Source organism: Aethalodelphis obliquidens, unplaced genomic scaffold, assembly GCF_003676395.1.
Source record: "Aethalodelphis obliquidens isolate GAN/ISIS:26980383/991018 unplaced genomic scaffold, ASM367639v1 scaffold70, whole genome shotgun sequence".
In the NCBI taxonomy this organism is placed as follows: domain Eukaryota; kingdom Metazoa; phylum Chordata; class Mammalia; order Artiodactyla; family Delphinidae; genus Aethalodelphis; species Aethalodelphis obliquidens.
The window spans coordinates 2738732-2756627 of NW_020838014.1; the positions used below are offsets into that span (position 1 = coordinate 2738732).

Sequence of the window (17896 nt, forward strand, 5' to 3'; positions counted from 1 at the left end):
GTATATAGTTTATGTGAATATAGCTATAATTAATATGCTTCAATAAATGATTGGGAGCTCAAGACAAAACCCAATAACCCACTAAATCCTTTGTGTTTTACTATGAAAATACCTCTGACACAGTCTTACATTTTTGCCTTTTTTCAAGGTTGATGCAGGATCCTGTTTTCAGCATCCTGCCCCTAGTATCAATATCCATGGTCCTGCCAGAATCATTCAACTAAACAGGTATCGAATAATGTCAGTACCTAACTTCAGTGCTTTGAAAAGTCTGTATACTCAACAGAAAGCCTTTAGCCTGGGATAGAAGTTCCCTTATTACACACAAAAAAGCCGGCAGTCAACAGGAAAACTGAGCCCTTTTCGCACTTTATATGCAGAAGGTTAAAGCCAGAGGAGCTCGCACTGTGACTGCGAGCTGGTTCCCAATTTGAATATCAGTCCCCTGTTTTTAAACATCCCACCCACAATGAAGAACTGTGATGATGAAATGAGAAAATATTTATGTAAGAAATAGTAACAAACACTACTTAATTATGAAAATTACCTTAAGAAAAATATTACACTATTCCATATCAGAGATAGTTAAACTACTCTTACTTAACTGCTAATCTTCTTGCTTACTGATCTACTTTTACCCACACCTGCCTCTTTTAATCTTCTACTAGAGGCAAGATTACTTTTTAGGGAAATCTACTTCTCATTCAAAACAGAAAACTGCGGGACTTCCCGAGTGGTCCAATGGTTAAGAATCCGTCTTGCAATACAGAGGACGCCAGTTCGATACCTGGTTGGGGAACTAAGATCCCACATGGCGTGTGGCAACTAAGCCTGCTCACCGTGACTACAGAGCCCATGAGCTCTGGAGCCTGCATGCCACAAATAGAGAGCCTGCATGCCGCAACTACTGAGCCAGTGCACTCTGGAGCCCAAGCACCACAACTAGAGAGAAGTCCGCGAACCACAACGGAAGATCCCACATGCCCCAACTAAGACCCAATGCAGCCAAAAATTAAATATATATTTTTTAAAAAACAGAAAACTGAACATATACATTTACTTCTCACTCTCCTCTCAAAATCACACTGATTTTCAAGGCTATATAAAACAGGAAAGAATGGCATCAAAGCAGAAACTTTGAAGAAAACTATAGATACAAACCAAGGTAGGGCTGGATTGATATAAAAATGATCAGAATAAAGCAGCTCACAACACATTACAGGCAAGGGAGGACTCTCCTAAAGTAAATAGTTTTCATCAATATAAGTTGACCCTATCAGCAAAGTGGGTACAGAGGGAATGTACCTCAATATAATAAGGGCCATTTATGATAAGCCCACAGCTAACATGACACCTAACAGTGAAAAGCTGAAGAAGTGAAAGCTTCTCCTGTAAGATCAGGAACAAGACAAGGATGCCCACTCTCACCACTTTTGTTCAACATAGTACTGGAAGTCCTAGCCAGAGAATTAGACAAGAAAAAGAAATAAAAGGAATCCAAATTGGAAAGAAAGAAATCAAACTGTCACTATTTGCAGATGACATGATATTATATATAGAAAATCCTAAAGACTCCACCAAAAAACTGTAAGAATAAATGAATTCAGTAAAGTTGCAAGACACAAAATCAATATATGAAAATCTACTGCATTTCTATATATTAATAATGAACTATCAGAAAGAGAAATTAAGAAAACAATCCCAGGACAGTTCCCTGGTGGTCTAGTGGTTAGGATGCCAGGCTTTCACTACCAGGCCCAGGTTCAACCCCTGGTCAGGGAAATGAGATTCTGCAAGCCATGCGGTGTGGCCAAATAAAGTGCATCATACACACACACACACACACAGAAAAAGAGAAAGAAAAAAAGAAAACAATTCCATTTAAAATCATATGAAAAAGCATAAACCAGAAATAAATTTAACCAAGGAGGTCAAAGATATCTACACTGAAAACTGTAAAACACTGATAAAAGAAACTGAAGAAGATACATGTAAGGATACTCTGGGCTCATGGATTAGAAAAATTAATATTGTTAAAATGTCCACAATACCCAAAGCAATCTACAAGTTCAATGCAATCCCTATCAAAATTCCAATGGCATTTTTCACAGAAATAGAACAATCCTGCAATTTCTGTGGAACCACAAAAAAACCCAAACAGCCAAAGAAATCTTGAGAAAGAAGAAAGCTGGAAGCATCACAGGCCAGGATATGAAACTATATTACAAAGCTACAGTAATCAAAACAGTATGGTGTCGGCATAAAACCAGACATACAGATCAATGGAACAAAATAAAAAGGCCAGAAATAAACCTACACCTATATGGTCAGTTAATTTAAGACAAAGAAGCCAAGAATATACAAAGGGGAAAGGACAGTCTCTTCAATAAACAATGTTGGACAGTTGGAAAACTGGACAGCCACATGCAAAAGAATGGAATCAGACTACTATCTTACACATACACAGAAATCAACTCAAAATGGATTAAAGAACTGAAATGTAAGACCTGAAACCATAAAACTTCTAGAAGAAAACATAGGCAGTAAGCTCCTGGACGCTGATCTTGGGAATCATCTTTTGGATCTGATTCCAAAAGCAAAAATAAACAAGTGGAACTACATCAAACTAAAGAGCTTTTGCACAGCAAAGGAAACCATCAACAAAATGAAACTTACTCAATGAGAGAAAATATTCACAAATCATATATCTGATAAAGGGTTAATATCCAAAATACATAAAGAACTCATACAACTCAATAGCAAAAAATCAAACAATTCAGGGACTTCCCTGGAGTCCAGCGGTTAAGACTCCGTGCTTCCACTGCAGAGGGTGGGGATTCAACCCCTGGCTGGGGAACTAAGATCCTGCATGCTGCAAGGCACAGCCAAAAAAAACAAAACAAAAAACCCGCAAACAACCCAATTAAAAATTGGGCAGAGGGACTTCCCTGGTGGTCCAGTGGTAGAGAAACCACCTTCCACTGCAGGGGACGCAGGTTCGATCCCTGGTCGGGGAACTAAGATCCCACATGTCGCGGAGCAACTAAGCCCGCGCAACACAACCACTGAGCTCATGCACCTCAACGAGAGACCGGGCACGCTGCAAACTACAGAGCCCTCGCACTCTGGACCCTTTGCATCACAAGCACAGAGCCCACGTGCCCTGGAGCCTGCAGGCCACAACTAGAGAGAGAAAACCCACAAGCCACAACTAGAGAGAAGCCCACACACCACAACAAAGAACCTGTGCCACAACGAAAGATCCCGTGTGCCACAACTAAGACCCAACACAGCCAAAAAAAAAGGGCAGAGAATCTGAATAGACATTTTTCCAAAGAAGACATAGAGATGACCAGCAGTTACATGCAAAGGTGCACAACATCACTAATCATCAGGGAAATGAAAATCAAAACCACGACAAGCTATCACCTCACCCCAGTTAGAATGGCTATTAAAAAGACAAGAGATAACAGGTGTTGGTAAGGATGTAGAGAAAAAGGAACCTTGTGCACTGTAGTGGTAATGTAAATTGGTACATCCACTATGGAAAACAGTATAGAAATTTCTTAAAAAATTAAAAATAGAACTGTCATATGATCCAGCAATTCCACTCCCAGGTATTTATATGAAGGAAAAAAAAAAAGAAACAAAAACACTAATTTAAAAAAAAATTTTTATTTATGTTTTTGGCTGCACTGCATGGCATGCAAGATCTTAGTTCCCAGACCAAAGGTCAAACCCATGCCCCCTGCAGTGGAAGTACAGAGTCTTAACCACTGGACCACCAGGGAAGTCCCCCAAAACACAAATTTGAAACATATATGCACCCCCATGTTCACTGCAACATTATTTATAATAACAAAGTTATGGAAGCAACCTAAGTGTCCATCAACAGATGAACAGATAAAGCTACAGCTGAATGAATAAAGAATATGTGCTATATCTATATACACAATGGAATATTAGCCATAAAAAAAAGGAAATCTTGTCATTTGTGACAATATGGATGGACCTGAAGGCATTAAGCTAAGTGAGATAAGTCAGACAGAGAAAGACAAATACCACATGATCTCAGTTATATGTGGAATTTAAAAACAAACAAACAAACACAGAATCAAGCTTGTAAATACAGAGATAGATCTGTGGTTGCCAGAGTTGGTAGGTGGGTGAAATGGGTGAAAGGAATCGAAAGGTACAAACTTCTAGTTATAAAATAAATCATAAGGAGGTAATGTACAGCATGGTGACTATAAGTAATACTCTACTGTATATCTGAAAGTTGTTAAGAGAGAAAAATCTTCAAAGCCCTCATCTCATACACACAAAATTTTTACACTATGTGTGGTGACTGATGTTAACTAGAATTATTGTGATAATCATTTTGCAATGTATGCAAATATCAAATTACTATGTTGAACAACTGAAATTAATATATGTTACATGTCAATTATACCTCAATTTAAAAAAAGGTAAATAGGCCTTCCGCAGAAAAGCCCTTTAAAAACCTCATCTCAAAGACATAAAAGGCTAAAGGTGAGAGTTTGCCGTGGGCTAGCTAGAGGGACGATTAAGAGATATTAGGAGTTGCGCCTGCTCAGTGGTCAGAGCTACTGGCCAAGGATCCACTTGTAAGCTGTAACTACAGGAAAATCCCTAGCTGCAACTAGAGTTAACTAGAGGATTTGTGAAGAGGGGCAGTTCCTAATATGGGCCACAGATAAAATTTGCGCTATATCTCACCTAAACATAAAGGAGGAGAGGATGATTCAAAACAGACATGAAAGTCGCAAGTTACCTACTTCTACTCCCACTCCCACTCCTTTTATACTCTCCCACCTGCGATTTATATCTCTGGCCAGAGAGACAACACTAAGGCTACAAGAGTGGAAAGATTAGGAAGAAGCAAACCGCCAAGTACATAAAAGGGCTTCCCTGATGCCACTACAGCACCAACATGGAAATGCTAGCTGATTTACCTCGATATTTCACCAGACATGGATGAAGAGTCACTATATATAAAGTTACAAGTCTAACGGGAAAAATATTAATTCACATATTCATTAAACCAATGTTTTTTAAGCATCCTTAAATAATTGCATGGAATAGGTAAGTGTTATATAAATAACTTCTATGAATTCAAAGGAAAAAGACAATCCACAAAAAAATTCAAATAATCAATGAACCTGAGAAAAGATAACAAACCACATGAAAAAAAGAAATGTAAATGAAATAACCAAACATGATTTTTACCTATCATATTGGTAAAGATGGAAGACAGCCAGTACTGGGAACACAGTACAGAAATGGGTATTCTATAACATTTAAATTTACATGTGAATATCTGAAAGACACACATGGTTTTCCCAAGACTTCATATTATCCAGTATAGTATACAGATATAAGTACATATTTTCCAAATACGGAAAATTGTTTACAAAGAATTTAATATATCATTAGAATACTATATCTATTAATTATACTCTAATCTGAACAGATTCTAATATTCATTTAGCTACTGAAAAAGTATTTAGGTTCATCATGTATCCCCTAAAGGTCAAAATTACTACCACATATTATAACTCCACTGGAGATGGATAGTAGAGTGAAATAAAAAATAATTCAAGTTGAGAGAATTCTCTTTAAATCAACTTCTACTCTATACTGGATAGCTATAATGATCACTATTAAGATATATCAACAAATACCTGAAATTGCTTTGTATTTACTTCCTGTCTGCGTTGCATAGTTAATGCTACTTTGTCTGCTTCCTGTGTAACCTCCCCCAGGATTCTTTTCTTTTCACTATACCACGGAAACTACAGGATAGGAAAAAAAGTAGATGAATCTTCAAGAGACAATAGGTTTGCTTCCCTTTCTATTTTTGATTAATATGGTTAACTACTTCTTACTGTGGTTGTACTTTTGTGGTACCCACCTCTAATTGCTCTTAAAAGCAGGTGACAATAACGAGCGTTGGCAAGGATGTGGAAAAATTGAAATCCTCATACACTGACACTGTTGGTGGGAATGTAACATGGTGCACCCACTGTGGAAAAGAGTTTGGCAGTTCCTCAAAAACTTAAACATACAATATGACCCTGAAATTCCACTCCTAGAAATTTGCATAGAGAACTGGTAACCTACAAGTTCACAAAAACTTACACACAAAAGTTCATAGCATTATTCCTAATAGCCAAGAAGTGGAAACCCAAATGTCCATCAACTGATGGATGGAGGAACAAATGTGGTATATTCACAGAATGGAATATTCAGCCATAAGAAGGAATTAAGTACTGATACATGCTTCAACGTGTTTAGACCTGATAAACATTATGCTAAGATAAAGAAGCCAGACACAAAAGACCACATATTGCATCATTCCATTCATACAAAATGTCCAGAATAGGCAAATCCATAAAAACAAAGTAAATTTGTGATTTCCAAGGGCTGGGAAAGAGGGGAATGGAGAGCGGACTGCAAATGGGTAGTTTCTTTCGGGGTGATGAAAATGTTCTGGAATTAGTCAGTGGTGATAGTTGCACCATGTTGTGAATATACTAAGAACCACTGACTGAATTGTATGTACATTTTTTAAAGTTGGATTTTATGGTACGTGAATTATATCTCAGTTTTTTAAAGGAGTCAATACTTTAATAAATCAGTAAATAAAAATAAGGTTAGGCATTATGTCTGCAAGGAAGAGAAGGTTCATAAGAGAAGGTATGGATTCTGCTCCTTCTACCCCACTTTAACTAAAGATGGGAGGGGATATATTCTGGAGCCTCTTGTTTTGATTTCAAAGTTCTTCTGGGAAAAGATGACAAGGAAGATCTAATAATGACCCATTTCCCTTATGATGCCCAGCTTTTCAAAGATGTGGAGCATCCATCCTTCCTCTATCTGCTCTCTGTGACAGTGGCCCTAGCAGATTATGTTAAGTTTGACATGAGCAACCTTTCTTTTCCCTTTGAAAGTTTCCTAAAAATTGGTACAAAGTCTTGTTTCTTTTTATCTTCAATGCCCAGGCACTTTAGCATGGAGTGCTTAGTAAAACTTAAATGACTCCTTTAATACTGTACCTACCTCTCTCTGGTTGCCCAAAGGCCCTTAATACTCTACCTTTCCAGGCCTATGATCTCAAACCACCTCCTTGCTATCTCTATGGACAGAAGTGGGGAGAGAACTGGACTTTCTCAGTTCAGTAATCAGGAGCTGGGCTTTGAATTCCAACTTACCCATTTACTGGGTGACACTGAGAAAGTCACTAACCATTCTTACTCTCTTCCATGAAATAGGGATATTATATATCATATGAGATGATTTCAAGCATTAAACTGAAAGTTTATAAATTATAAGCTTACAACTTATAAATTTTACTTCTTATTGATATATTCCAAAATTTTCCATTCTATATATTAGTCTAGTACTCTCAACACCACTACAGGGGCTTCCCTGGTGGCACAGTGGTTAAGAATCCGCCTGCCAATGCAGGGGACACGTGTTCAATCCCTGGTCCGGGAAGATCCCACATACCACAGAGCAAGTAAGCCCGTGCGCCACGACTACTGAAGCCCACACACGCCACCAACTACTGAAGCCCGCGAACCTAGAGCCCATGCTCCGCAACAAGAGAAGCCACCGCAGTGAGAAGCCTGCGCACCGCAACGAAGAGTAGAGAGTCACGGGTCCTAGTGTCTTAGTAATTTCACTGCTCCTTGCTCCCATGGTGACCCCTGACTCTGAATAACTCATACAATGCTTGAAATGACCCAGTACAACCTTCAAGTTTTATATTTACATTTAAAAATAAAATGCTTCTAATTCAAACGAATTTATGAAATTTCAGAGGGCACTGAATGATATTTTTCTTCAGGAAAATGTTACAGGTGAAAGGGACAAGACAGCTCAGAGGCCCTTCCCATCATCTTCTACTCCTCATTATTACTTCCTCTCTCAGTATACACCCCCCCGTCCCCACCCCCCCGCCACATGCCTAATATCTAGACCTTCCAATCTCTTCCTTTCTCCGTCCAACCTGTTTGCACCGGGGGTTGACTATCCCTTTTGTACCTAACAGAAGACTGACAAAAATTTAACTGTATTTTGGTACTGGGTCTCCTCTCTGGATCTAAACCTTCATCAGAAGTGCTTCATTTAACACAAAGTTTGCCTGCTGGCAGATAGATCAGCAAAGCTGACACTCTGTAGCTTTAAAATACTGAGGAGTGTTAGTTTTAGCACACATAACTTTTTAAAATTCAAATTATTTATACTCTACTTTTTGGAAATTTCAAAAAAAATATTGCTCCTGAATTAAAAAAAACAAAAACAACCAGAAATATATACTCTAAGTCCCTAATTAACACAAGGTTTTAAATCTCTCACTCAAATACAAACCTGTATGGGTGGAATATCTGGCAGCGACGGAAGGTTTTCTGGATTGGTAACTGAAGGAATTAGTTCTATTGCTGTAACAGATGGGCTGGTGGGACCTCGATTTGCATTTGCCATAGTAGCTGTAGTAGGGCTGGTTGGATTGACTGGGTTGTTGTGCACCGACACAACAGGAAAGGGTCCAGCATGCCCTGGGTTTGAGTGCTGTTAGGAAAAAAGATGTTATCATTACTTGATCTGCCAGGATATCCAAATATGAACAATACCTTGACAACAAGTTTCAGTTTAGGAAGGATACACAAGTTCAGAGTTTGATACCTGTGGCTGAGAGACAAAGAAGTAGGCCCTCTCAAACTTATGCAGGAAAAAAAAAATTCAAACTTATCATTTTTCTACTCATTTTTGTGTAGTATTTAGAAAAAAAACAGACTTGCCAATAACTGTACCCTGTCAGACTGGTGATATGATTTTACTTCATAACAAAGATATATATAAATAGATGATCTGGAAGCCCATAGTTTTCAAACATCAGACCAGGAAAGCCACTGTTGTGCCTATATTTCACTTTGACACTTCCGTCTTTTTTAAAATAAAAATAATTAATTGTATAATTGTGTATTATGTAACTGATATGGTAGAAAGAACAATGAATTTACAAATGGAAACGTGGTATCAATTCCTGACTCTTAATACTATGTGACTTTAGGCCAAATCACAATCTTGGTAATTTAGAAATGTGGATAATGATGAATGAAAATGGATACCTGTCTTTATGAGGAGTGTTATGAGGATCATTTAAGACAGTACACAGATTAAAATCTTTGGGAAATAAATTACTATACACATACAAATCATTTGAAGTATTTAAAAACTTAAAATTCTAACATTCAGTGATTTCTGTAGGAGCCCGAAAGTCTAAGGACAATGTTCTGAGATGGTTGGTTAATCCAATTATGTAGCTTCTGCACCTTTCCAAACGGTGTACCTCTCCCCTGGTAATACTTGAAGGCTTTCCAAGTACACTAAGGGGTACATGGGTATGTGAATACTTTTAAGGAAATTAAAGTCTAGATAGTCGACCTTCATATATACTTTTTTCCTGAAGAAAACCAAATTTACCTAAGAATGTGCCATGGTCTGTGAGTTCTTTTTTCCAACTACTTCTTTCACAACTGCCCTTCTCCTCCAAAAATAAAATACAAAACAACACATCTTTAACTCATGCCCAATCTTATCTAGCATATTGCCCCAGGGTGAAAAACAAAACAAACAAAAAATCTCCTGAAGAGACAGACAAAGGTACAGTTGAAAATAAAGGTGTCAAGTTGCTGACAAAGTGCCTGGCTCTGAAACCTGGGTAATCGTTGAGTGGGTTCTGATACTTGGTGATCAAGAAAAACAAAGAAAGACCTGAAGAAGTTGTCAACTGATAAAAAAAAGATTTTAAAAATCGTTTTGAATTCCCAGATACCAATTTTTGTGAACAAGTTTCCTGAGCATCACATGAAAACAATAACAAAAAAAAACTAGTAATAAGAATCGGCGTTGAATTCTGACTTACTCTAACAGTACAAGGTAACAGACATACAAACAGGCATACATGAAGGAAGCGGAAAGGCTCCATGTATCTAATAAGAAATGTATATCTAAAAGAATTTTATTTTGTTTCCTAATAATCTTAAACCATGTAAATATATTTAAACAACTGTATAGGAATAATTGTAATGAAAATTTGGTCTAAAGAAAAAGTTTTAAAGTTTAATAACTGCATTATAAACTGGAAATTTAAGAATTTTCAAATTGCAACAGACATCTTTCCAGCAGAAAATTGCAACAAACTGATTCACAAGTCTATCAAACTTGTGACTATCTTAAATATGTATCTTAAATATATTAAGATAAAATTCTGTAAAAGTAGAACAGAAATTCAAGTCCATGGGGAAAAGGGAGTATATAATTTTGACTTTGAAAAAAGAACTTGCCTCTGTATTTGGGACTCCAGTGGATCCACTTAGAAGAATAATGTAAGGGTTTTACTTAACAATGTCAATATTTATACAATACAATATACAGTATGTCCTTTGCAACTATTTAAACTTAAACTTGTAATGGAAGTTTTAAATGTCAACCTTCAAATGTGAGGGAGTGTGTATTTTTCAAAAGTCTTTCTGGAGGTAATTGGGCCAAAAAGTTGAAGGATCGCTAATCTAGGACTTCAGTATGCAGATCGATCTGAGTCAGTGAAAGTTCACACATTTATGAGTACTCCACTCCTGGAAATTTTGATTCAGTGGATATGGTTCAGAATCTATTTCAGACATGGTGCCCCAGTCATTCTGATGGTCTTTAAATCATGCTTTGAGAAACATCACTCTGACAATTATAAAATGACCTTTATTTTTTATATAACTAGAAATCCTATGTAAAAGTAGCCTCATATTTATAATCATACCTCCTATACAAATATAATCTACTATTCAAGCAAAGATCAGAAAACATGCCTCTAAACACACTTATTTTTAAGAGTAGGTATATCCATCCTAAAAGGAACAATACTGAGTGAAGAGAAACAAAAAAAGTCAAAATGTCACATTAAAAGAGCAGAGGAACAATTTTAGGAAATTAAAGTTTTAATCTTAATTCTACCATTGTCTCTTATGATTGTGGGTACATAACAAGCTCCTTTGTTTTGCACTTCTCTAAATGAATTGGTTGGACTAGGTCAGAGATTCTCAACCCAAAGTATACAATGGGTTTAATGACATCAAAGAAACTCTTAAAATTTAATAAAAAATTAGACATTTCTCCAAAGAAGACATACAGATTTCCAACAAACACATGAAAAGATGCTCAACATCACTAATCATTAGAGAAATGCAAATCAAAACCACAATGAGGTATCACCTCACACTGGTCAGAATGGCCATCATCAAAAAATCTACAGGGCTTCCCTGGTGGCGCAGTGGTTGAGAGTCCGCCTGCCGATGCAGGGGACACGGGTTCGTGCCCCAGTCTGGGAAGATCCCACATGCCACGGAGCGGCTGGGCCCATGAGCCATGGCCGCTAAGCCTGCGCGTCCAGAGCCTGTGCTCTGCAACGGGAGAGGCCACAACAGTGAGAGGCCCGCGTACTGCAAAAAAAAAAAAAAAAAAAAAACCTACAAACAATAAATGCTGGAGAGGATGTGGAGAAAAGGGAACCCTCCTGTACTGCTGACGGGAATGTAAATAGATATAGCCACTATGGAGAAGAGTATGGAGGTTCCTTAAAAAATGAAAAATAGGGCTTCCCTGGTGGCGCAGTGGTTGAGAGTCTGCCTGCTAGTGCAGGGGACATGGGTTCGAACCCTGGTCTGGGGGGATCCCGTGTGCCGCGGAGTGGCTGGGCCCATGAGCCACAACTACTGAGCCTGCGCGTCTGGAGCCTGTGCTCTGCAATGGGAGAGGCCGCGATGGTGAGAGGCCTGCGCACCGCGATGAAGAGTGGCCCCCGCTTGCCGCAACTAGAGAAAGCCCTTGCACAGAAACGAAGACCCAACACAACAAAAATAAATTAATTAAAAAAACAAACAAACAAACAAAAAACCGAAAAATAGAACTACCATATGACCCAGCAATCCAACTACTGGGCATATACCCTGAGAAAACCATAATTGAAAAAGAGTCATGTACCACAATGTTCACTGCAGCACTATTTACAACAGCAAGGACATGGAAGCAACCTAAATGTCCATCGACAGATGAACAGATAAAGAAGATGTGACACACACATACAATGGAATATTACTCAGCCATAAAAAGGAACAAAATTGAGTTATTTGTAGTGAGGTGGATGAAGTCTGTATGAGTCTGTTGTACAGAGTGAAGTAAGTCAGAAAGAGAAAAACAAATAGCATATGCTAACGCACACACATGGAATCTAAAAAAACAGTACTGACGAACCTAGTGGCAGGGCAGGAATAAAGATGCAGATATAGAGAATGGACTTGAGGACACGGCAGGGTTGGTGGGGGAAGCTGGGATGAAGTGAGAGAGTAGCACTGACATATATACACTACCAAATGCAAAATGAATGGCTAGTGGGAAGCAGCCGCATAGCACAGGGAGATCAGCTCAGTGCTTTGTGACCACTTAGGGGACCACTTTGTGACCACTGTGGGATAGGGAGGGTGGGAGGGAGGCTCAAGAGGACAGGATATGGAGATATATGTATACATATAGCTGATTCACTGTGTTGTACAGCAGAAACTAACACAACATTGTAAAGCAATGATCTAATGAAGATGTGAAAAAAGAATTTAATAAAAATTGTACGTGTATTTTTCTGGGACAAGAAGATACACAGCATTAATCAAATTCTCAAACGCATCAATGACCACCCCTCCCTCCACCCCACAACTGATTAAGAAAACTGTTGTCTTTTAGTTTTAAAATTATATGATTCTTACAAATGGAACTCTAGGCATACTTGTCTTTGGAGGTGTGGCTGCATCATGGAATACTGAGGGCCACTGTGCCTGGGTATCCCTGGTATTCGGGCAGCATTCTGAGCCAATCTCATCTGATGGGCTTGGAAAGCTCCACAGTTCATGTTGCCTCTTTGCATTGCTTGCACACTGATCAATCTTGGAGGCTGCAAAAGGCAGAAATTGCCATTTATGTAATAATATTTATAAATTTATCTTTCAATTATAAAACGTTATGATAAGAATACTTTTGTCAGGATAGAAGGGCATAAAGTAAAAAGTGTAAGTCATTTTCCTCATCTCTTACCCCAATCTCCTTCTCTCAGTATATGTGTGTTTTAAAGCCTATCAGCATTAACTTAATCAACCACAGATTAATAGTTTTGATTTGGATGGGAGACAGCAGGAAAGATACAGGGATGGGAACGATTTGAACAAAAGCCTAAAGAACGTGTCAGATCTTAGGAGGAAACAACATGGCTCTTTGGTCCAAAACCACATGTTTAAACAAAAAAGATCTGGTATAGAGGGATAAAAACGTGTATACCTCCACAGTACTAGTGAGTTAATTTTGTTGCCCATCATAAGTATTTACTTCTTGTCCTTCCTCACACCTCCCCCACATCCCTGCCATACCCAAGGCAAATGTTTAAACTGATCTTTGACCTCTGTCCCCATCAGTAACTTTGAAATGTGTAACTCATCTATATAGGACAGAGTGTAGCCTCAAGGTCTTCATAATTTATATCAATAGTGCAATGATATAATAATACTCGCCTGTTGTTGTAACATCTGAGGGGCTGCTTGTCTAGGGTGCTGCTGTGTTGTTGCTGTTGTTGTTGGTACAGGTGCAGGTGGCTGCTGCATCCTCATCTGTTGCAACTGCTGATGTTTCTGTGCATACACTTGTTGTTGCATGTGCTGGAGTCGAAGCTGTGCTAAGTTAATCTGTCCAGGGGTTTTACTAATGTGGTTTGTCCCTGGCGGAACTTGCCCAACTACAACATTAGGAGTATAACCAGGAGCTGGTTTACTCTCTATTACTAGATTACCTGAAGGATTTAAAAAATGAGAATAATTTGCATGTAATCAACTAACATCTACTTTGTGGGTTAATCATTATATTTTCCTCTTTCCTCTGACAACTATCACCACTCAAAGTTTCCAACAGCACAGAAGGGATGGGAGCTACGTTTAAAGATGATGAAGATCAGAAACCTAATATAGTCCAAAGCCAATTAATTGACTTTTGATTACTCAGAATAATACATTATCTGCCCTTATTTTTGACACAGATGTTCAGAAAATTAAAGAGCTGAAAGAGACAGTATTAGAGGAGGCCCATCTAGGCAGTCTAAATCATCTCTAGCCTGAGAAGATTCAAGGATACTCAAGATCGCTAATACTGATTCCACCTGCCTTTGGATTGTCAAAATGTGCAGGGCAGAGTACTATATTGCTACAAAACCGTCTTCTGTGGAAATGTTGAATGTTTTAAACTACTTATACCCTTGGAGATGACAAATTCTCCTTCCTTTTTACAGAGCCAGGTACTTTCTAGGGATAGAAGGCAAATTTTACTAAGGTTTGATCTAAGGTAGAGTTGCAAACCTTTTTCCTGTAATAAGCCAGATACTTTAGGCTTTGCAGGCCACATAAAATCTGTCGTATACTCTTTGTTTTTTACTTGTTTGCTTTTACAACCCTTTAAAATGTAAAAACCAAACTTAGGTACCACGTCACACAAAAATAGTTTGCCGATGCCTGATCTAAAGGTATAGCCAAACGAATATACACAAAGATTACATTTTTTTACAAAAGGCTACCCACCTCTGCTTTTACAGCTTCCAATGGTGAGGACTTGACTATTTTGAAAATGAGTTTAATCAATCTGTAGACAGCTCTAATTGTTGGTTAGTTTTGGGGGGTTTTGTTTTACTTTAAATTGAGCTGGTTTTGTATGTCTATCTGTAACTTTCACCTAAGGCCCTTAGGTCCACACTGTGGAGTAACAAAAGCAAAGTTCATTTGTCTTCCATGTGAAAAGAGCTACTCTTATCTTTCAAACATTCCTCAGAACATGGCATTCGGACACATCAGCATACTGGATGGAGGTCCTCCTCAAGTGGGCAATTTTGTACAATTAATACATAAGCTACTAAGCATGTAAGAAATTCTTCCAAAGACTAAAGACCCATTTGGTAAGTTTCTGATATGTAACACTCAATACCAATTTTAAAAGATGTGGGGAAAAAGTTAGAAATGATACATAATTTTAAAAACTATACAGAGGAGACCCTCAACATTTTTAAAGTAATTTATAATTATATATACTTAAAGATGTAATGAACATAGCTGAAGTAAGTTTCCAATGAAGAACATATTTTCCAAAAAGTTTACATGTTAGAATGAAGTTTAAAAACTTTAAGTATCTAAAACTTGCTGTAGATGCTTTCTCCTCCTAATTCAGTGTTCCAAGTTATAGCCATAAAATGAATTATTTCTCACCTAAATTGACTACGTTCTTTGCCCAGAAGGTGGGATCACAATGGAAACGTATTGCTCCATTAGCAGCAGGGACAGGATCACACCGTGCTTTCAAAATATGGCGCAACTGAAAAGTAATCTAAAAGGGAAAAAATTCATATTAGTCTTAAAATTAAATATCACTTGAGAAAACATACAAGATAAAGACATGAAAGCTCATGTAGCCCCACAGTGTCCACCTCAGATGAGATAGTATCAGTGTTTAAAAAACGATATTAGCAATCGAAGGCACATGCTTGAATTTCTGCCATTTCTGGTGATAAACTACATTATACTACTAGGTATCTCCAAAACCTATGATTGACTCAAGACTTACTGTATGATTCCATTTATATGAAATTCTAGAAAATGAGAGAAATGAGACTAATGGTTGCCTAAGGCCAGGGATAGAGAAAAATAAGAAAACTTTTGTGGGTGACGGAAATTTTCTGTATTTTGAGGTGATGGTGATAACTTTTACTAAAATTCAAAATCTATACTTTAAACAGATGCAGTTCACTGAATGTAAATAATATCTTAATAAAGTCAATTTAAAGAAAAATAAGATACTATGTGTCTCACCAGTCGCTTGCTGTACAGTAGTGCCGTGCTGCTACCACTAGCAATTGCCCAGTTTGTAAAGTTCATAACATGCTTCACCTGCCGGGAAAGGCCTGTGATGTCATTCTGTTGCTGTAGTAACTTCATCTGTCTTTCTTTTGTAACATTCTGAAACAGAACAAGAGGTTCACTTTAGAATTCTGTATAAAAAAATCAACTCATAATTTCTATTGCCAGTGAACACAATACCTGTATTTCTTTTTTAAAATGGGATAACTTAATAAGCTCCTCATTATTTAATGAGTCTATGATCAAGGAAAAAGTCACTAACAAAAGTGGGACCAAAACTTAGTTCTATAGTCCAAAATAGACATTCCACAAACAGAAATTAATGTTAGTGATATCTCCCCTTTCCTTAAGAAGATGAAGAGCCTTTGTTAAAAACAGTGTTTATTAGGCTAATCTAATATATAGAGCCTATGACATATGAGCTGACCTTTAGAAATAATTTTATGTAATCTGAACACACTTCTCAGGCCAAAGAAAATTTTGTGGTGCATGGCATGAGGCTGAAGTTAAAATCTCTTATTTTCAACATGTAAGGCAAAAGGAGAAAGATGAATTCCAGAGCTCTAAGAGTAGAACTAGGGAAGCTTCTTATGTGACAAAAGTTCATAAAGAACAAGGGAGTAAGTGAGGGTGGAAGGAAAGACCAATTTGAGGAAAGTGCTGCAAAGGAAAAATAAACTGCTTTCTGGGAACAAAAATTCCCAGAAGGGACAGGTGATGTCCTATGTCCTTTGACATTCAGCATACTGTACAACTTGCCTCTTCGTTCTTAACCACCTTCTTACAAAAATGACTCAACTGGGTTTACTGAACAATTTTTTCCCTAAGGAAATAAGTTACTCATTTTATAATGTAAATCAATGGATAAAAAGATTCAAATGACAGAAGTTTCATTTACAACTTCCCTGGAAATCATCCCTTTTATAAAGCTTATAGGAAAACCTCTATCTTACAAAGTTTAGAAACACAGTGCGCTAGAAAACATCTACTGCTTAAATCATTAGTATGTTAGAAATATGTGGCAGCTTTATCAGTAGGTATTTGTGTATATTTTAGCATTAAGAGGTATCTTTTTAATTCAAAAGTTCTTGAAATGGTTTCAGAACATTACTTTAGACTTATAATTAAAATGTATTTACTGTAAGTTAAAAGGTATCAAAAATAATTGCTTGCTCACGCTCTCCATTTACAAGGTCCTTCTGAAAACAAAAATCTATTAGGGTTAACTGCAACTCAGCTGGATATACAACAGTCGCAAGAGACCTCAAAATTTAACAATATGTGTGAGAGTATTTTTAATTTCACAATTGTGTCTCAACGGCAAGATGTATTTCAAAAGACAGAAATTCAGAAATAATTCTCTGTTGACATTTATTTTATTTATATGTAACTGTGTCTAGTATTTCAACAATTTTCTATGAAGGAATGGAACAGAAAAAAATCTACTATGAAAAATTTGAGGTTAATAGTAATTAAAAGTTAAATAATCAAATATTCATGTAATTTAAATTGTTACTATTCAACGGTGCTTTAAACATAACCCGGTATCATCTAAGCCAACTTAAAAGCACAAAATTTTGAGAACCAGCCAACTATGGTCAGTAGAGTCTTTGACTAGAACTTAATTTAGATTTCACAAATTGATTGGATTCTCATCTAGAAATTTACATTCACATATTACTCTCAATATACAACACAAAGACCTAATATAACAAAATTATGAGTAAATTTAAAGTTTAAGTTTCAAAATGAGCAGCATTTTTAGCAAAACTATGGAACATTTAAAAAATAAAGTGAAGAACACACATGAGTCAGTAAGACTCCCAATATACATTCATATGTAAAAGTTAAATTGAGGACCTATCTTGTGGGGAGGAGAA

General features: G+C 37.2%; 1 protein-coding gene across 7 annotated transcripts in view; it reads right to left on the reverse strand.

Moving 5' to 3' along the window:
* Window positions 1-17896, reverse strand: part of TRIM33 (tripartite motif containing 33) — a 144281-nt gene that overhangs the window by 18906 nt on the left and 107479 nt on the right. For 4 of the 7 annotated variants that reach the window (XM_027091108.1, XM_027091104.1, XM_027091103.1 and 1 more), the window contains exons 7-12: window positions 15969-16115; window positions 15369-15486; window positions 13638-13912; window positions 12863-13027; window positions 8398-8598; window positions 5706-5816 (exon numbers count right to left, since the gene is read on the reverse strand). In XM_027091108.1, the coding sequence (XP_026946909.1) occupies window positions 5706-5816; window positions 8398-8598; window positions 12863-13027; window positions 13638-13912; window positions 15369-15486; window positions 15969-16115 (1017 nt within the window). The remainder of the gene's footprint in view (window positions 1-5705; window positions 5817-8397; window positions 8599-12862; window positions 13028-13637; window positions 13913-15368; window positions 15487-15968; window positions 16116-17896) is intronic. The other 3 variants (XM_027091110.1, XM_027091105.1, XM_027091109.1) reach the window with 1 other exon arrangement.